The 20,966-nt window shown below is 43.7% G+C and overlaps 2 protein-coding genes across 2 annotated transcripts; one reads left to right on the top strand and one right to left on the bottom strand.

Annotated features, from left to right (window-relative positions):
• The first annotated feature begins 3,928 nt into the window (after nucleotides 1–3,928).
• On the top strand, nucleotides 3,929–6,756 carry LOC119270555 (cell division protein FtsY homolog, chloroplastic-like). The gene is made up of 11 exons (XM_037552560.1): nucleotides 3,929–4,281; nucleotides 4,361–4,465; nucleotides 4,549–4,622; nucleotides 4,731–4,789; nucleotides 5,352–5,389; nucleotides 5,476–5,596; nucleotides 5,694–5,762; nucleotides 5,851–5,933; nucleotides 6,104–6,172; nucleotides 6,262–6,324; nucleotides 6,427–6,756. Exons 1-11 carry the CDS (start codon nucleotides 3,997–3,999, stop codon nucleotides 6,538–6,540), a joined length of 1,080 nt encoding a protein of 359 aa, XP_037408457.1. The 5' UTR covers nucleotides 3,929–3,996; the 3' UTR covers nucleotides 6,541–6,756.
• Nucleotides 6,757–6,857: 101 nt separating this feature from the next.
• Nucleotides 6,858–20,513, bottom strand: LOC119273165 (RRP12-like protein). The gene is made up of 30 exons (XM_037554429.1): nucleotides 19,940–20,513; nucleotides 19,339–19,861; nucleotides 18,638–18,877; nucleotides 18,042–18,130; nucleotides 17,410–17,620; nucleotides 17,145–17,326; nucleotides 16,803–17,039; nucleotides 15,746–15,933; nucleotides 15,193–15,286; nucleotides 15,045–15,101; nucleotides 14,832–14,966; nucleotides 14,188–14,253; nucleotides 13,863–13,976; nucleotides 13,063–13,224; nucleotides 12,843–12,971; nucleotides 12,653–12,754; nucleotides 12,274–12,353; nucleotides 11,873–12,200; nucleotides 11,063–11,211; nucleotides 10,870–10,951; nucleotides 10,682–10,772; nucleotides 10,556–10,585; nucleotides 10,291–10,403; nucleotides 10,096–10,168; nucleotides 8,663–8,783; nucleotides 8,428–8,545; nucleotides 8,147–8,286; nucleotides 8,011–8,068; nucleotides 7,736–7,806; nucleotides 6,858–7,633 (listed from the first exon to the last, which is right to left on the bottom strand). Exons 1-30 carry the CDS (start codon nucleotides 20,477–20,479, stop codon nucleotides 7,117–7,119), a joined length of 5,040 nt encoding a protein of 1,679 aa, XP_037410326.1. The 5' UTR covers nucleotides 20,480–20,513; the 3' UTR covers nucleotides 6,858–7,116.
• Nucleotides 20,514–20,966: the final 453 nt, after the last annotated feature.

Genomic DNA, 20,966 nt, shown 5'->3' with positions numbered 1-20,966 from the left:
GGAAATGCTCCATAATGACATTGATGGCATTAGAAATAATACAATTTACGATGTGGCACGTTAAGAGGCTATTGGGCGGGTTGTATGTCAAAGAAGTTCTATTCCCGAAATTAAGGTGGTAGACAACATTTATAAAAACCACCTACTGCATTATGAACATGCAGTTTTCTATGCGAGTAACAACAAGTCAAATGGTGTTGCCAAAACCATTGACAATATGTATCATGTTGTGAAAGATAGAATCCAGGATCAAGCTAATGATGTTAAGCATATAAAAATGATTTGTATGTATTACGGATCCATTTACCAAAGAGGCTCACCACCCATACTCATGATTATGTTGCCGGCATGGGTTAGGAAAGCTTTTTGATCCTGGAAATTAGGACCATCTTATAAACCAACTCCCAAAAAGTATTATGTTTTCCATTTCGAGATAGAGTGATGTACTATAGGTAAAGAGGTTCAGTGGCATCTCATTGGTCATTGCAACACTTTATTTTGGTGTGTTATTTCTATCGAGTGTGGGCTTATGATGTTTATTAACCATACGATCAAGGGGGAGAATGTTGGAATTGATCTACGGTTATAACAAACTGAGACAAAGAAGGGGAGGATTTGCATCCCCAGTACATGCCCTGATCGGGGGCATTGACCCAACTTTTGGTTTTGGTCCCTGTCCCCTTCGCACCACTTACAAAATGAGGAGGTCGTACCCCCTTGGGGTGAAACACACGTACGGGTTAGCACCCGGTTACTCCTAACAGCCGATCCTGAAAGGGTGCTTAAGGGGATCAGAAGACCACCACCACCGCCGGCCACCTCCAGGTCCGTGCCGGCGGCATCCTTCGTGCCTGCTACATCGCCTGCTGATGCCCTTTCCTCCCGACGATCTTCTCACTGCTGGAGATGCTAAGGTGGAGCCAGGGGCTATCCTGTTAATGGATCAAGATAATCACAGTTAGTAACCACTATTCTGCTTGAGGGGTGTTCTAATCAAGAGATCCAGATCCTAGTTATCTTAACTCTAAAGTATTATTGTTAACAGTAGTGAGGCCTGTGAACTGCATCTTATAAGCCTAGGACGTCAGAGTAGTTCCCTTCATTAGTGCATTTCCAAGCAATTGTGTCCTACATGCCATGAGTGACAAGTGAGATGGGTGTCTCCAAGCTTTTCTCACAGGGCGACAAATTCACGAATGTGATCAAGATATATGCCACGACGGATGTCAATTTGGATAACCCAAAGATCGTGATGCATGGCCTTATACTTATACAACGTGCAATCTTTTTTCTGTCGTGGTATAGTAAGAGAGCTCCTCTGCAGCACCTTTGGCGCCCGATCTCATCCTAGCACTCGCCCGGGGCTAGATGGTTCGAGGCCCAATAGTGCCTCAGTTGCTCAGTCGCCAGGTCTCCTGCTCTCGGTCACTCACTAGTATTTTTTCGATCGCCCAGGTTGCTTACTCGGTCGCTCGTTAGCCTTTTTTTTGAACAAAAAAGTGTAAAATCAGAAAATATTCATGAATTTTTAAAAAGTTCACAAATTTGATAAAAAAAGTTCACTGATTTAAAAATGTTCATGGATTGTAAAAGTTCATGAATTTGGAAAACTATCATGGATTTGAAAAAAGATCATGCATTTGAAAAAATCACTGATTTAAAAATAAAAGAAATTAAACATAAAACACAGGGGGAAACCGATCAAAAGCTTCTAGAAGTTTCACAAAACTGGCTTGTGGAAGCTTTCCACAAAACCAAACCACAACCCCCTATATGGGCCAGCCCATTACCTACGACGTGGGATGAAAGGGTGTGTGTGTTCTATGCACAAGCCTATAACCGGTGCTATAAGCATCAAATAGGCAATTCTTAGGAAATCACTAGTTGATGAGCACTCCTTTCAAATATCACTTCCATCCTCTTCAGGTTGTGACAAGTGGCACACTGTCTGGGAGTTTTTTCTTTTTTACGTAAATCCGTTTATTCAAAGTGTTTTATCTCTTAAATCATGCGTCCAAATCTTGAACCGTTTTCATTGTTGGATTCCTAGCGTCGAGATCTTCAAAACTAGATCACATGTCGATAGGTTTTGACGAACTTTAAAAAATAGACAAAAAACGAACCGGGAGCACTTTTTTCCCTTTCCGAAAGCCGTTTTCGAGAGGCACGGCCGTAGCTCTCGCCGAAGCAAATCCGTGCCTCTCATGGAAGAAAAATAAAGAAAAACATGTTTTTTCCGTTTCTGAGACCATGCCTCTCGCGGAAGCAAAATTGTGTCTCTCATGGAAGGGAAATAAAAGAGAAAACACATGTTTCTTTAAGCAAAACCGGGCCTCTCACAGAAGGAAAAGAAACGCTTTTTTCGTTTCGAGACTCGCGAAAGCAAAAAAACATGCTTTTTCACACTTTTTAAAAAAAACTAAAAAAGACCGGTGGAAAACTTAGAAAGATTGGTGGAAAAATAAGTAAGATCGGTTAAAAGCGAAAAGCCGAAAAAACCAGAAAAAATCATCTAAAAAGCCGAAAACGCGTGTGAAAAAATTAAAATAACAAAATCCAAAGAAAACACCCATAGCGCGACACATGGTGGCGGCTAAGAGCGCACCAAGTGGCGCGCTCGCAGCCCACCCCAAGTAATCCTTAGGGTCCGAATGAGCGTTCATCAATTAGTTGCTCTTTAATTTCTAGTTTTGGCGTCATGTCTCTCGGTCGAACCCATCAAGCCATGGAGAATCCCAAAAGGTGGCCTTTGTTACCATCCCCAATAGTAACCTTTGTGGCCTCCGTGAAAGAGGTCATGAACTCATGATCATTGGCATCGTAGGGGGTCCCAAACTGATCCAAGGCTTAACAGGGTCCTTCCATTTGAACAAAACCATCTAAGAAGAAAGGAAGTCAAATTTTTATCAAGGTTCAGCAGCCCCAAACCACCACACGACTTTGGCTTGCAAATAAGGATTTGTACAAGGGTAGGTGGGGTCTATAATGGATTTACTCTTATTCATCTCAATTACCATTTTAGTCCATGACAATCTAAGATTAATTTTTAATCAACCCTGTTTTTTTTTTGCAAGATCCTAATATGTCAACAATGCATCGGATAAAAATAAATAATGTGGGAACCGAACCCACGGATACATGATTATGTTAAACAAAAGAAGAGATTATAAATACGACTATAAGCTTCAAAATAATTGTCGAAGCCATCGTTGAACTTGTCGTTATTGTGCCACCGTACGTCTCACCGATGTATGGACCATTGAGAAATCCAACTACCAAAGTACATACAAATAGTTATAGAGGATCAAACATCTTTGAATTGTCGTAATAGTGAACCGTGGCATGCGGCAAAGATTGACAATCACGCCAAACATATTGGTAGGAATCTCCCGGTCTAGGCAGCTAGTCATGTTAGTATGGCCACATCAATCCAACAACCTTGCTCATAAAGTCTCCAAAGAAGGGACCATGGAAGAAGTTGATTTTGTCATTGATGATGAACATTTAGAGCCACAATGACAGACAACACAAATAACCAATATGTCGGTCGTGTAAAACAACGAGGACAAAAGCTCCCAAGGTCCATCAAGACGGAATTGGAGCCATGAGACTTCTGTCGAACACAATAGCTCCATCAGCCCACATCACCCTCAGATGCAACATTGCCGCTTCATCAAAACCTGAATATTTGTAAGTCTGACTTAAAAATATCAAACACACCTAAATCATTAGTTGCTATTCTTGGTTTTCGCCCGATTTTCCGCTAACTAACTGGTCAATTTTCTCCTGCTTAATTATCGATGAGGCAAGTATTTTGACTCCGTTGAAAGAAAAATAGATGCAATTCCTAGTTTGACCCCACGACTTTCCATAATCCAAAAAGGAGCCATTTTGCGGCGGAAAAGGGACGCCAGTTTTGCGCGGGCCAGCTCAGCTCTATCCTCTCCCACCACACCCATCGCTTCGCCGGTATCCGCAGCCAGCCAGCGCCCAAGAATGGCGTCGGCACCCTCCCGCGTCCTCCCCTTCCTCTCGCCGCCGTACACCGCCGCCTCCGCCTCCCTGCGCGCCCCCTCCGGCCGTCTCCGCTGCGCGGCCACCGCCGGGCAGGCCGGCTTCTTCACCCGCCTCGGCCGCCTCATCAAGGAGAAGGCCAAGAGCGACGTCGACAAGCTCTTCTCCGGCTTCTCCAAGACCCGCGAGACCCTCTCCGTCGTCGACGAGCTCCTCACCTACTGGAACCTCGCCGACACCGACCGCGTCCTCGACGACCTCGAGGAGGTCCTCCCTGAACACCGACTCTTCGGCGGTACCGCTGCTGCTCCATTTCTCCCTCTGACCGATGTTTCTTGGCGCGCAGGCGCTTCTGGTGTCGGACTTCGGGCCCAAGATCTCGTTCCGGATCGTCGACACCCTCCGCGACCAGATCCGCGACGGCAAGCTCAAGTCCGGGACCGAGATAAAGGTGATCGATTCAGTCTCAGTCAGTTACAGTGGAGCACAACGAGATTGGTTTCGTGGTCTAATCTGTTGTTCATTGTGGCACAGGCGTCGCTGAAAAGATGCATCCTCGAGCTGCTCACGACCAAGGGCAGCAAGACTGAGCTGCAGCTCGGCTTCAGGTTCTGCCTGCCCTCTGCTGGACTGACTGAAGCCAGTGGCCACTAGTTGCCATTGTTGAGTGGTGTCTGAATTTTGGGAGGTCTGAGTGTGCTTGGTCGTTTTGGCAGGAAGCCGGCGGTTATCATGATTGTGGGCGTGAACGGAGGCGGCAAAACGACATCGCTAGGTACTTCTCGGCATGCTTTGCTGTATTCTTGGTTCTCGCTTGCATTTAGTGTAGACTTTGTTTGCAGCAGGAAGGAATGATATAGGTTCTAGTGATTTAGCACTTTGGAGCTGCAGTGTAAATAAATTGTTGCCCCTCGAATGGTTCGAGTGCCATGAAGAATTGCTTATCCTGCTTGTATGAATTCACTCACATAACCTCTGCATTCCTCTGCTTGATTCCGCAGTGTTAGTTCCGACAATGAGCTAAATAGTTATAATCAAAAGAGAACTGCTAAATGGAAGAAGGTTTTATTATTTTCTTGCAGTAAATTTATAATGCCAATGTAGGATGTGCTATACAAGAGGTCTAATTCAAACAACTCAGGGAAAAACTGTTTATGCCTTTCAACTGCAGGAAGTTAGAATGTGAGGTAGGGTTGGGTATAGCTTTTCTGGTTTATGTGGTCACTATGGAGCTAAACAGATGTGTTATAGCACACTATTTTTTATCTTTTCTTATTTGTCGAACTGATGCTATGAAGTGGCTAATTTATCTAGCCTGTTATCTACAATATTTGCAGGAAAACTTGCCTACAGATTTAAGAATGAAGGAGCCAAGGTGAGGCCATTTACTTCACATCCCCTGCTTTAGCACATTGTTGTAAAATTAGAGAGCTTATGTTCTTGCTTTCAACGATAATATAGGTATTGATGGCAGCAGGTGATACCTTCCGAGCAGCAGCTCGTGACCAGCTAGAAATTTGGGCTGAGAGGACTGGCTCAGAGATTGTTATCGACAACGATAAGAAGGCACAGGCTCCATCAGGTGTGAACTTCTGGTCTGGCAAGCGTGATTGAATAAGTATTATTTTGTCATAATGAGCCCAACTCTTATGTTTCGTCTAATTTGACTCGCTTGGTAGTTCTTTCACAGGCAGTAAAACGTGGGAAGCGTGAAGGATTTGATGTTGTGCTGTGTGATACGTCAGGACGTACGGTTGTTGTTACAGATTGGAGCATAATATATTTACTTCTTTGCTTGTCTGGGAAATTAATTGTTCTGTAGCAATAATCTTACAGGACTTCATACAAATTACGGTCTGATGGAAGAGTTGGTTTCTTGCAAGAAAGTCATAGCTAAAGCCCTGCCTGGTGCTCCTAATGTACGTTGTATTTATATTAAAAAATTATTTTAACTTTATGACATATTATTAGTTCAACATTTTTTGCATAGTAGCTACCTAGCAAGTTCAGTAGTGCACAAACAGATCTCATCAATATTTTGTGTTTTGCTTGTTCAGTCGTGTGCCATAACTTTTATTGTTCTCTTCAGGAGATCTTGCTGGTTCTGGATGGCACAACTGGATTAAATATGCTACAGCAAGCGAAGGAGTTCAACGATGTAATTGCCACTCTGCTGTTACTTACTTGATTCATCGGCTATGTTTCTATTGGATATGATACTAAGGGACTTTCTTGGCTTCATACCAGGTTGTTGGAATCACAGGATTCATCCTGACAAAGTTAGACGGGACTGCTCGTGGTGGCTGCGTGGTACGGGCACGATTTCCAGTCCTTTCTTATAATAGTTACAAATTCCAGTCCTGGATCTTAAATAAACAGCAACTAAATTTGCTGACCTGAATCCTGTCTCAGGTGAGTGTCGTAGACGAACTTGGAATTCCAGTCAAGTTTGTTGGTGTCGGCGAAGGGGTGGAAGATCTCCAACCTTTTGATGCAGAGGCATTTGTTGAAGCCATTTTCCCATAAATTTGACCCTGTTACTAGTGTTTCTCATGTAACAAGATTTTGGCTAACATGCTAGAACTTATTAGAAGCAATCTTTTCAACAATTACAGTTTTTTTGGTTCAGTCGTCGACTCGTCCGCCTCACTTGTCTTTGTCGTTGATCCTAAGAAGCAAAGTGTTTATATGATTCTTGTGATTAAGCTCCAAAGAAGCAAGTATTTATATGCACGTTGCAGATACATTGAGCAAGGGTACTAACAGAGAAGAGTAATTGATAGCAAACTTCTCTTTTCAGACTTGCATCCTACAAGAACATTTCATTAATGGTCATACATTCATAACATACAGCATGAATCATAAGGTGATTATACATTTCGTGTATTCATAACATACAAATTGAATCATAAACGACACACTTCAATAGCCTGTTCTGCTACAATCTCAGTTTATACATTGATAAAATACAGCTTGAATCATAAAGGACGTACCTTAAGAGCTGTTGCGCAACAATCACAGAAAGCAGAATTTGAACAGCAAACATTCTATAAATAAAAAATACTCCAACTGGAGGGGCGTGTCATCACGACATGACAAATATTATTGCCAGCTACCATACTGCTGCTGATTGCGAGAACCGCCTTGAGGATAGTTCGGGCCTCCTCGACCTGGACCAGACGTGCCATATGGCGGACCACCTGGTGGGTAATTTGGCCCGCCGACTCCATATCCACTGCCAGCACTACCACGTGGACCACTTGCTGCAGGGAACGGAGGAGGTCCTCTGCCTTGCTGAGGATACGGGGCGCTCCCGTAGCCGCTGCCCTGCCCTCCGCGGTTCGGGTTATTATAGCCTGCGCCTTGGTTTCCACCTTGCGGGTACCTGTTAGGCCCTCCAGGTCCTCGAGGTTTTGCATAGTGGCTCGGGCCACCTGCCACAGGTGGCGCATGGCCAGGCCTGATCTGGTGCGATTGGCCTGGATGCTGGATCGGAGGCAAGCGAGAATGTGGGGGAGGATGATTTATTTTTTGGCGCTTTGCAGCTTCCTCTGCTTGCCTCTGCTGCTGACGTTTTTTCTTAGTCTGGAATTCGTGTGATGCTTCATATGACGGCAAACTGTATCATCAGACATTTAATGGTCATGACATAACTTAGCTCACGAAGTTATTAGAAAGGAAATTACTTGGCAGTATAATAAAAACAGTGATCAGAACGTACCTTTTCGGATCACATGGCAAGGGATCAGTCCAGAAATACTCTGCATCAAGTGCCTCCTTCGCTGGTATCCTCTAAACAATTTAAGAGTGAATTTGTTGAGTGAAAAGCAAAGAATGATAAACTTTTATCATACACAGGCCAAAAGAAAGAAAAGGAATTAAGCATTTGATTGCAAAACTTGCCAATTTTGATAAACTTTTATCATACACAGGCCCAAAGAAAGAAAAGGAAATAAGCATCTGATTGCCAAACTTGCCAAATTTGTCATTTTATACCTGAGATGGATCTAAAGTTAACATCCTCTCCAACAGGTCCAGAGCATGCCGGTCAAAACTGCAACGCATAAAAATGTGAGCACCAGCGACATAATACAAAGCTACACAACATAACAATGCCAAGCATAGCACCCACTGTTTAAAGGCATCTTTAACTTTTCTCTTCAATACTCGGGGAGGCTTGAAGTTGTTGTACCATGGCATCTTAGTGACACCAGGCCAGATTAACTCGTCAGGGGTGCCACAAAGCTCGAAAATTTTGGTCAGCTGCTCCGGCTGCAGTAATGCCATATATATAAGATTAAAATTACAAACGGCTATAACTATAACTCAAGTGTAAAAAGGGGGCTTAAATCACATCAAATGCTTAGATTATACACTTGATGGCTGAAAGCCTCATAACTCATAAAAGTATACCTCATTCTTTCCTGGCAGGATTGGCTTTCCATTAAGAAGCTCGGCAAAAATACAGCCCACAGACCACATGTCAACAGCTGGACCATACCTTGTGCTTCCAAGAAGCAATTCTGGAGGTCTGCACAAAAAATCCAACAAAAACAATGAGTAGTAAAATAAAAGGCAACAAACGAGGCATGCATAAACGAATGCAATCGTGACGACGACTATGTGGGCAGAAGTTCTAGTGCCATACCTATACCATAATGTGATGACACGGTTAGTCAGGTTGCCATTGTGGTCACTGGAGAATGACCTCGCAAGCCCAAAATCAGCAAGCTTGAGGTTACCCTCATTGTCTATCAAAAGGTTCGAACCTGCAAGGAAGCATCAACATATTATCTCAGCAACAGCCAACAAGGTACCTCGCAAACTTTACGAAAAACTCCGGTTGTGATGTCAAAATATATAGAAAGAATTCCTTATTTAACACTATTTTAAATTTCATTTCCCTATTTGACACCAAGAAATTTTTTCTTTCCTGTCTAACACTAAGTCTAAATTTTATGCCCTTTATAACACTTCCGTCCATTTTTGTGTATAACACTGTTAAATTGCACGTAAAAAGACACCTTTGCCCCTCCAGTAATATTTGACAAGTCGCTAAGCTCCCCGAATACATCCCCCGATGGTCCACAAGTCGCTGTGGCACGGCAGGCACGCGACGGCTGGGAGCTGCGGGTTTGGCAGCCGGGACGGCGCACGGGGGCCAGCAGGGTCACCTACGTTGTGCCCTATACCGGCTGGTTGGTCTACACGGCGGCCAACGGGGCCATGGCACGGCACGGTGGCAGCAACGCGCCATTACCGTTCGTCGGAGGAGAATCCATCTCCTATCCAAGGAACAGCAAGGGCTTCAAACATGAACATAATGCTGGGCGGCGCCAACAGTCTGAATATCTTCAGAAGATAATTCTACACACACTTAATTTGTTACACCAAAGTCTGTCTTTTCATCTGCTTGATACTACTACCTATCTTGCGTCGAGGAACAGAAATGGATATAGAATATAGGCGTCGTTTTACTGAGTCGAGAAAGCAATATGTATTGGCATCAGTTACAGTTTTTGATGCTTCTGAATATATGGTCTTTACTTTTACCAGAGCCTGGTTGGTAAGTCCCTTTGTGTGCGTGTGTTATGGGACTGGTGTTGCATGCTAGTCAGCTACGTAGCCGCGGGAACGGCTGCAGGGTCAGGCGAGCTGGTCATGTCTTTTTTTTTCTTCAATATTACCATGGTTTTCGAGTCGCGACTCATGCGAGTCGCTCTGGGGCAGTGACTCAGAAGAAGTCGAGCCTGCGTTGTGACTTGAGTCGCGAGTCGACACTAAGCTGAGTCGACCATATTTTTGCGACTCATAGACTAGTCGTCGACTAGTCGCGACTAGTCGAGCGACTCAAAATCCAGGAATATTACTAAAATTTTGGTCACATACCACATGAGGGGCGTAAGTGTCTTTTTATGTGCAATTTAACAGCGTTAGATGGAAAAATGGATGAAAGTGTCATAAAGGGCATAAATTTTAGACTCGATGTTAGATAGGGAAGAAATTTTTTTACAGTGTCAAATAGGGAACTAAAATTTAAGACAGTGTTAAATAAGGAATTCTCTGAAATATATATGATACCTTTGATATCTCGATGCAGCACCTGATTGACGTGGCAGTAGTGCAGGCCTGTGAGCAGCTGCTTCATGTAGCACTGGACCAAGACAAGATCGCGACACACAAGACGAGATCAATCCACAAACAAATATTAAAACCTCATTTGCATCGAAGGGAAAAATAGAGAAGCCATGAGAATAGGCCGTGGTTCTATTCTACCTTGATCTGCGGCACGGTGAAGCGCATCCCGGGCCTGTCGGCGAGCCCGGTGAGGTCGTGGTCCATGTACTCGAAGACCATGTAGATGCTCCCCTTATACTTGTTACCGTCGACTATTTTGTGCAACAACAACACGACAAGGTGTCAGACAGGCGTCACAACCTTACAGCTAGAAGCATAAGCAGCACCCACCCCCAAGCAAAGCAAAGCAAAGCCAAAGGAGGCGCTAGAATTGCAAGCGAGAATGGTGGAAATCGGGCCGTACTTGGCTTCCCTTGCTCGTCTCGATCCGGGCCTGCGAATTCCTCCGTCAGTTGAGAGAATAGACTACACACATATATATATGGTTCAATTGAGGGGATGAGTTTGGGGTTGATTCAGCGCAAAGTACCTGGGGAGGTGACGATCTCCTTGAGCTGGATGACGTTCTGGTGGTGCAGCTTCTTGAGGATCTTGATCTCGCGTATCGCCGTGATGGGGAACTGCAAAGGAACCAAAAGCGTCAGGCACAAATACACGCGCCGGAGCTGGCACCACCATCGGAGGGGAGAAGAAAGAGGAGGGGAAGAGAAATCTTACGCCCTCGCGCTCGTTGTCCATGCGGATCTTCTTGAGCGCGACGATCTCGTTGGTCTCCGTCTCCTTGGCCATGTACACCTGCCTGGCGGCGGCGACGGAGAGAGAGAGAGAGAGAGAGGGGTCAGGCTCCAGATCCGGCGACGAGCGAATTGGTAGCGAGAGGGGAGGGGGGAGTAGGGTAGGAGGTACGGACCCGTAGGTGCCCTCGCCGATCTGCTCGAGCTTCTCGAAGCAGTCGACGCCGCGGGAGCCCCAGGAGGGGAACTCGTCGAGGTTCAGCTGCCCCGGCGCCGCCACCGCCATGGCCGCCCGCCGGACACGGAGACGCCGCCGCCGCCGCTGCTAGGGTCGCCGGAATCTGGCTCGGAGACGAGAGAGAGGGGGGAGAGGAGAAGGGCCGGGCGCGAGGTAGGTTCATGGGCCGGGAGCCCGCGCGGGCACTTGAAGCGAGCCCTCGGCCTCCCTGCGCGGCGGTGCGTCATCCGTATCCGTATCCAAAAAGAAAAGGCTCCCCTTCTAGGATGGAAAGCACTGTCACGGTGGTGACGCCAAAAAACCGACCAATGCACCCTCGGATTTTTATGAAACTGAAGAGCAAACGCGGATTTCTTCGGAAGGCGAGCCAATGAACAAAACAACCAGCCCCAAAATATCTCAGCGATTCTTCCAAGCATAAGCAGCTGGAGCATCCCCTTTCCAACGCAACAAAAAAAAAAAAAAACACGAGGAAGCAAGCAATAGTGTTTGGCGTTCAAATCCTACAGCTCGTTACACAAGTTTACACCAGGCAAAAAATTTCACCGCACAAAGCGGCGCTGTCAATCTACTCTGCCTAACTTTGCACGGGTCTTGGAAACGGGGCTCAGAAACCTCGGCCCCCATGGAGCTTGGCCCGAACACTGCCCCATGGGGTGTCTGGCAGGTCTGAGAAACTCTTTTAGCACCGGAGGCAAAGAATCCATGGCCTTCAGGACGATGGCGAGCGGCTTCATCTCATCTCTCACGATGCCGCCGCGGTGCTGGGCTTCTTGAATCTAGGGGAGTGGCTGGACGGCCCCATCCCACCGCCGCGGCCTCGCGTCCTGTTGAACCCGCCGCGACCCCGTGGCCTGCCGCCTCTGCTGCTCTGGCCGTCTCCTGATTGCGCTTCGGATCTGGATCTGAAACTACCTCTGTCGCCTGATGCTCTGCCGTGCTGCTGGCCTCTGCCTCTACCTCTACCTCTACCGCCCCGGAAGTGAGGCTTCCCTGCCCCTTTGACGAAGAATTCCTTCTTTCCGGTTGACACTTCGTCTTGCAAAGGCTCCGCATCAGAATCGGCCCATTTTCCTCTGTACACACACGCCAAATGGTGTAAGCAACGGGTTGTGAAGACGAGAAAGGAGGGGCTGGAGGTGGCTTTACCTCTTTGGAGCATGATGCTCGGGATCTTTTGCCTCGGACTGTGCACCATCTGCTGGATTATTATTATTCCCCTTGCGGCCCTGCAAAATTAACGTTTTTATCAAGGGGGGAAAAGTAACAATTCAAACAAGAGCTCGGCATCTTTGTACTGAATAACTAGTGTGAGTTATATGATGAACTTATGAAGATTATGAGGGAATTGATTCTCACTAAACATTTACATTTGATAAATTAACCCAAAATTGGTGGATATGGATCAATCACAGGCTGAATGTAGCTTTTGGCCAAAACCATTACAGGCTTAGTGGTAAATTTAGAAAACGTATAGATCACTCTTCTAAACCAAAATTAAGAAAAAAACTAGTTAAGGGAATCTCACCTCTTCAACACTTCTAACAAACTCCTTGTACTTTTCAGGTGTAACTAAGTCAATAGCATCAAATCCACATTTTCTGATCAATATTTCCACTATTAGTATAACCTGCATAAAAATATCAAAACACATCTTGTTAAGCGCACCATACAGAACATACAAGAAAGTGAACCATGGAACAATTGCACCAACTAACCTTCCCTTTGAAATGGTGCTTTGTAACAGATGACATTGGTAATATGCCAGTCATGATATCTGCTTGCAAACCCAACAGTTTTTCTGATTGCAAAGATGTTACCAACACCTTAACAAACCCCAGAGATGCCTAGATTTTTATATAATAAAACAAATCAGACTCTTAGATGACAAGAAAACTGAAAACAACCAACAGGGAAGACAGAAGACACAGAACCCACCTTAATTACTTCAATAGCTTTATTTTGCAGCAGAACTAGGACTGATGGTATCAAATTTGGAACTTCCACGCAGAAGTCAGCGTCAGTGTATATAAGCAATGATAATGCAGCTATTGCTCCGCTCACTATGTGAGGAGACAGACTAGAAAGATATCCCATCACCTGAAAGTTAACGAAATTGATGTTTTTCAATGTTTCAACAATGGAAATCCTGCATATGAGAACAGACTAATGCTCCTGCCATGTGGAACTATATTGCTTACTTACAACTTTACATAAAGCAGACTTTCATAAAATAACTACTGAATCTAAGAAACCATATAGGTATTATAGATCTCTACTTGGGTATGCAGGTTAACCATTTACAAAACATCACGGCAATGGTCCAACATCATCGCGATGTTCTCAGAGCAACAAGATTGCTCTGCTCAAAAACAGACTAGATATCTTATAGACTGTATGCTTTCAGGTATCAATGCTGCAAAACTACAACTTAGTTTAACATTTTCCACAAGAATTGTTCTTGCATAGACTTCATGCACAAAGCATCAGTAAATTTATAATCTATGAAAGGACTTAATGGGTGCAGTAATTCATAATACTATCATTATTGGTATAAATGGAGAGAACAGGTTGCTAGATTTCTTTCATGAAAGGCGAAACAAACATTTAAGCTACAGTGGTTAGGAACAGGAAACAAGAAATAATTGTCTCCTCAAACATGGTGGCACCATACTTCTGTGCATCAAAGAAACATAGGAAAAATATCTCAAGAGCAGAGAAGAAGTTCGTTAGCTAACCATTGTGAATAGCCGTTGAAGATCTGAATCTCCGTTATTCAATTCAGAATTCCTCAAGCTAGTACTAATAGCCAGGAGTACATCGTATGCTAGTCTTCTACTTTCCTTCTTAGACTGCATTTAAAAGAAAACAGTGGGAATGAACCAAAGCAGTCAATGGCAGAAGATGAAGAAAGAATCTTATCACGTGAGCTTTTTCATGGCCTTGCTTTTAGTCGGTATAAATTTATCCTTGTATAAATGGTGATGTCATATGTATGACATGATGTTAGCAACCTAATACACAACTGATAATTGATCAAAATATGAGGGTAGGGTAACACACCTTCAATGCAAGTATCAACTCATTTAGAATCAAGAATGCCTTCTTGCTTGTGCTCTCTTCATTAACCTTCAGAATGGTAGAAGTTAAGTAAAAACCATGGCACATGATTCAGCAAGCAGGATGGATGAAGCATAGAACTAGACTAAAGTAACACAAGAAAACATGCATGCAGTACTGCATTCAAAGAACATCATGCCAATGTTTGATGCTCTCTTGGTAGAAGGTGCATCCAATGTTATGGCCATTGGATGAGTTAGCCTGCTAGCTACTTGGGTATGACTAGTATTACAGAAGATACAACTAGTAGTAGTGGCAGCAGGATAGGTGAACGTGGCGAAGATGGACAAGGAAGCCTTGTAGATTACAAAAGGTCGGTCTCAGAGCCTCTCTTATACGTCAGGGATGAACCCTGCCGCTATATTTGCCTTATTCTCAGTGTTTCGGCCTTTTATCCTAGACAATTTGTCCCGCTGTGAACCAAGGTCAATAATATCCACTTTGCAAAACTAAGACGTTGTGTTATTATGTGCAATAGAACATTAATAGATGAAGGGTGCACCTCTAATTAACAAGTATTTGTGCTCTTATGGTGCTCACTGCTCAAAGATTTGTGGTTGCATTTTTTATAAGTGCAACAGCCATACCTTAATCATGTGAACCAACAGATACTTGTAGCATACTAATTGACCTTCTAAAACTGCATTGTTAGAATCTGGCTTTATTCCATGAAGAAGCATCATTATTTCATCCAACTGGGCTAACGAATATTCATGGTGTTCCTGAAAGTAAAGGAAGGGGTTAAAGGCGAACAAATACATCTCAAATCTGAAAGTTGCATATGATGAACTCATGCTGACCTTCAAAATTGTGCTTAATGCGAAGAGAGCTTTGCTCTCACATGACTTGCTGCTATCCTGAGGAGAAAAGATTGGTAATATGAACAATGAACTCCCTACTAACAGTTGGACATTGGGGCATAATAAGAGCAGAGATTAGCAAGGATACCAGTAAAGAAGATTTGATGAATCCAAAAAACAAATCAAGAACATCCTCATCAGCAGCTTCAGCTAGTGTTGAAATGAGTTCCATCAGAAGTGACCTGCACAAGCAAAATCATAATCATATATCATGCACAACAAGCTTCCGGATGGGATGCATTTATGTGTTGGCTACCACATAGTAACCACACATGAATACATGATGATGCATATAATCACATAAGAAACTTCCTATATACTATGTGGTAAAACACCCAAAAAAAATCCTAGTTTCGATGTCATGATTGTTCCATGAGTTTTTTCTTTTTTTGGAGAACGGCGTCATAATATTTTTTAACTGGATGGGAGGATCGCCCTGGTAGGTTACAGATTAACAACATTGATTTCCTTATAAAATTATGGCTTGTAGGTACCTATTTACATGGTAGAAAGTTCTGACACTGCTGAGAACCTGATATTTTGGTTTTCACTTACTTTGTGTTTTTTCTACAGAATGCTTAACCTAGACTAAAAAGATCAGACCTTATAGATGGGTAAGGAACTAAGGATAAATAACAAACCTCTTATTATTTATCTCCACTGTTGAATCAGTATTCTCTTCGCCCTTTCCATCTACCTCATTTGCTTCACATTCTAGATTCTCTGGTGTCGATGGAGTATCTTCCAAACCACATTTTTTAAGTAGTGAAAGAAAAAGGTTACAGATGTTTGCGCTGCCAGAAATTTGAGCCAGGGATCTCAGCGCATCCTGTAAAATGACAAAGATAGCCCGATAAATATCACAGAATGTATGGTCTGAAAAGGAGTGTTGATAACCATTGCGAAGTAACACAGGAATTGTTCAACCACGCTGAAGAAAAGCAGTGGCCCGTAAATGCTTGTTTTCAAACAAAGGTATACGCTTACAAGTAGCTACAGATCTTGCCAAAAATGCATAGTGCGGCAAAAACTTTCAGGGTAGGAGAGCTGGAGGCATACTGTTGTCCTACACAGAGATTTGAGACTAACATGTGTGAGAACCACCTTACACAAGTCTGCACTTAGTCTTTCAACAACAAGGTTTAAATCATGTGCACGGCATACACAGGAAAAAAATTAGAACAACCATTAAGTACAAGAAAACTATTCATTTAAGCAGAAACAAAACTCCATGCATGAGTTTTACATTACATGTTGTAAAGCAATTCACACTTCATAGTCATGCGACTGTTTAGTTAATACATAGTCATGCGGCCACTTAATTAAGGATCCGTAAGGATAGGCAAACAGGACCCCAAAAGGTCCTCTTTTCTCCCCCATTCACAATGCACTTAGTCTTGCATCTGCATGAAACTTAAAGCTCAGCCTATGGTTTCAAATTTCAAACTGAACGAGCATACATGCCTCTAATGGCCTCTCTTTTCAATGACAAAATGTTTCCTAAATCTAACATCTTTAACAGGCATCCATGATCCATGCATCTAACATGCACGGATTAATCGAATCATAAATGTTTGTCCACAAGCATGAGATGCTGTTTCAAAATGTGCGTATGCAACTGAGTCAAGTAGTTTGGAGAAATAAAAAAATTATCAAGAGAATCATCTGGTAAAATAAACAACTGAGTAAGTGATGCACCTTTAAATGAGCACGCTTTTCTGATGATTCAAGGAAATCATCTGCAAAAGTGCAAAGAAGATCCACAGAATGTGATGCCAAGACTTTCATGCTTTTACGAGCATCTTTTTTAGAGCACCGTTGTAAGCTTACACAGCTTAAGTTACTAGTCTTTGAGGAGAACAAGGCTGAAACTTCTGCAGGGACTTCTACGTCTTCATCACTGCTGCTTAATCTTCTAGTTCCATCTATAAGTTGCTGGCGAACAATAGATAAATTGTTTGAGAGAAGAAATGAAGCAGTTTTGTAGTATACGAGTCTATAAGATTAAATATAAGAAAATCGCAGTGTATAGAACTAAACCTGCAGGCCTTTACTAGCGGGTTTGTAGAGACACCGATCAGACTTCAGCATCTCTAGCAGCAGTTTGGACAAGGAACCAAAATTCTGATATACATCAGACGGATAGCGGCAGAAGGCAGGAAGCAAATTCCACAATTGATCACTCCAACCTTGCAATTCCTTACATTTCCGTGCTTTTTTGGCTGAAAGAATAAAAGAAAAAATCATGAAGTTGTATAACATACTAACATATGAATTTAGCACCTATTGAATTGATTGTCTTTACCCCTGCTTGAAGCCTCTCGTAAAGATTTTGCTAGTGGTACAATGTACTCTAAAAAGTGTTGTAGTGAGGCCCCATAAACATACTTGTTTAAAATGGGTACAATCCACATATTTGAGCATGTAAACCAAGCCTCCTCAAAAGATAGTGGAAGTAGAGAATGAATTTTATCTGGCCCCATAGCAACTATTGCTGCCCCAATGCACTCCTCAACCTGCGAATGTGACAATAGAAAAGCTAAGCTAAATGGAAGGTTAAAAATGTGAAGTGAAAATATGTGTGGATTAAATATTGACTATACACTAAAACATTATATCCTGTTATTTACATTTTGCACTACAAGGAACTCAAGGAGAACATATCCAGTGATAGCGCTCTTTAGTGAAATTGTGATACCAACGACGAATTGGTGCCGGGAATGGTGATAAAAAAATCAGGAACAAATTTATAACATCAACACAGTATTATCCTATCATGTGAAATTTACATGTTTAGGGAAAAAAGATAAAATCTGCAGAAAAACAAGAAAAAGGAGAAGACATGCGATAACATTTTAGGGTCACAAGAGGTGATGTACATACAAAACTAAGATATTCCCTTTTTTGGACGTGATAATAATCTAGAAATGGACTTACATTCTTCAGGTGTGGTTCTTTGTGTATTTTCGAACCAAGCCGTGACAAAGTTAGTAGGATATCTTTCATAAAGACATAAGAACTCTCCCCTGCAGACGAATTAACAAATACCAAAGAGTTGATGAATCAAAAGTGGTGATGTGTAAAGCAGGGTAATATCAACATAACAGTTATATTATGACAAAATGGAAGAACAGTTATGCGGAAAGGGTACACAATGCATGAAAAAATATGGCAGGATAAAAGGTGCTCAGAGAGTTTTGTCAACCTTCCATATGTCTGAACAGTTTGCTAGGTAATTGCAGCCTTGCAGGAGTAAATACTAACTACTTTAGCATTGCGTTTGATGTACCTATTATAGCACCATGTGTGCTTATTTGTACTCAAAATGACAAAAAAAATCCAATATATATGCAAGAGATAATATTAAAGGCATGTGCTGTTCTATGTAGGGGTAAACCATGTTAAAGAAAACAAACCTTATAGAGTCAGGGTAACTACTACTTGGAATTTAAAAGATTCTCTCAAATGATTACTTATATGATCCAATTATTAAGGCAGGAGAGATGTTCTTGTTGAAATAACTGAAGACGTACCGAGTTTGAGAAACATAGCCAAGACAATTTTTAACACATTTTGAGGAGGAGAAGCACACTTTCTAAGTTTTTTATTGATAGACAAACAGATTGATTTGATGGCAGCCCCATCGATCGAATCTTCAGCATCACACCCTGATTCCTTAGTCACAAAAATACTTTGGTCGGCATGAGAATAGATGCACTGTATTAACAGTTCCGCTACATCTTCAGAACATTTACTGTCCAGAATTAGATATCCTGCCAAGTTGAGAAGCATGACAAATAAGTTACGTTGGTAAGTATTACAATACATATGTGACATAAGATAAACCCAGATACATCTATCACCAATGCATAAGTGTTGAAAAGGTCAAAGATGCTAATCAACATGATTTACAAAAATCCCCATAAATATGTTCTCACAGGTCATACACCTTACATAAGGACTGCGTGCAAACTTTGAACAGATGAGCTCTCAAAGGCAACCCAAAAAACAAGATGGCAAGTGCTAACTTTCATAACTGAGCAAAGAGATAAGTTTGCCCCCTAATGCACCCATGAAACATAACACTGGACAAAACATCGTTGAGGACTACTTGTTCAACGAACACCTAGGTATGTCAACTGTAGAGTCATGATTCTTTTAACTAGCCATATGGATATTTATAAGAAGCTCACTGCATCAAATCCTGACGCATGAAAAGCAAGAAGATGCAAACCTGAAGCTGCCTCGAATGCAGACGGAAGAACCTTTGTCCACAATTTTGGGCAACCAACCAGTTTCCCTAAACAATTTCTCATCAGCTGTAATGCTGCGGTGATGGTATCATCAGGCTTCTTCTCATCGTAAGGCAGGTAAGCCAACACTAAGGAGATGAGCTTCTCCAACTCCGACTCAATATTCTCAGCCTTAAGATGCTCCAACAAGGTCTCCATAAGCCTGAGGACATGCCTTGTTAGTGGGCTAAAACGGGGTCTCAATAGCCGATAAGCACCCGAGAAAACCGTCTTCCTTGCCTTCTTAGATAGATATGGAATTAAAACTGCCACCGCGCCTAGCATATGAACTGCCTCCGTCTCCTTAGCCTCGGAAGCGTCTGAATCCAACTTGGCAAGACTTCTCACCGACAAAATGTGTTTCTCAAACAAGTCGATTGCAGAACTGCTAGCTTTCTTCGCACAACCGGAACGCTCCAAGTAAGAAAATAGCTTCTCCACGCTCTCCTGCGCGCATCTTCGGACCTAGCAAAGCGAGAAATGGCATGCACATGAGTGTGATTTCTATATCAGCAACAGGAACTCCAATCCTGGCTTCCTCACCTTGGCCCGCTGATCCACAGAGGCAGCGAGGAGAGCCTCCAGAGGCGCGGCGACAGCGCCCCAATCGGCTGCGGCGTCGAGATGGAGGGCCAGCTGGCCGAGCGACTTGACCACCGAGCGCACCGTGCCGGTCGGGAGCTTGGAGGCGTCAGGGGAGGCGAGGAAGGCGGCGAGCGAGGAGGCAGGCTCGGAGGCGGAGGCCGGCGGCAGGGAGGAGATGTGGGGGATGAGGATGACGAGGAGGGACGCGAGGGCGGCGGCGGCGGCGGGGTCAGAGGGGCCGGCGGCCCGGAGCGCGGAGACGACGGCGGGGAGGTAGGACTCGGCGGTGAGGGGGCGCCCGTCGTCGGTGAGGATGGAGCCGATGGCGGCGGCGGTGGCGAGGAGGTGGCGGTGCTGCGCGGAGGCGGAGCGGCCGTAGCGCGCGGTGAGGGCGGCGCAGACGTCGCCCGAGTAGTCGTCGAGGGGCAGCGGGGCCTGGGAGGGCTCGTCGGCGTCGACTTCGGCGGCGGCGGCGGCGGCGCTCTGCTTCCGCTTCATGGCGGCGGCAAGAGGGAGAAGGGTTTTGGGGGATTTTGGGTCGGGGACAGATTTTTGCTCCTCTAGGGTTTAAAGTTTGGGCTTAATATGTCAAAGATGAGGCGACTAAACCATATTTCATCAAGTTTCCATTTTCATTTGTGTTTGAGATTCAGATGAGATTTGTCCAAGTTTGAAGATTCAAGAAATCTTGCCATGTTTTGGCGAGTTCAAAACATATTTTGACCGGACTTCAGAAAGAAGATCAAAAAACCAACACAGTAAATGAATTACACATGTTAAATGTGAAATCTATGCACCGAATGATGGCAAATTTGGCTTAGTTAAGGCCGAGACAAATTCATGGGGAGGAATGAGCAGTGTGAGGTATGGTAGGGATAGCAAGAAGTAAAAGCATCTTCAATCGGACTATCCGCTTTTCTTTACATGTTGGGGCAAATAGTTTGAGAAAAAAACATCGAACCAGAACCCTATACCAAGTCCATTT

This window comes from Triticum dicoccoides, chromosome 3A (assembly GCF_002162155.2).
Source record: "Triticum dicoccoides isolate Atlit2015 ecotype Zavitan chromosome 3A, WEW_v2.0, whole genome shotgun sequence".
Lineage (NCBI taxonomy): Eukaryota > Viridiplantae > Streptophyta > Magnoliopsida > Poales > Poaceae > Triticum > Triticum dicoccoides.
The sequence above is the reverse complement of the archived record's forward strand: the minus strand, read 5'-3'. Positions and strand labels throughout refer to the sequence as shown.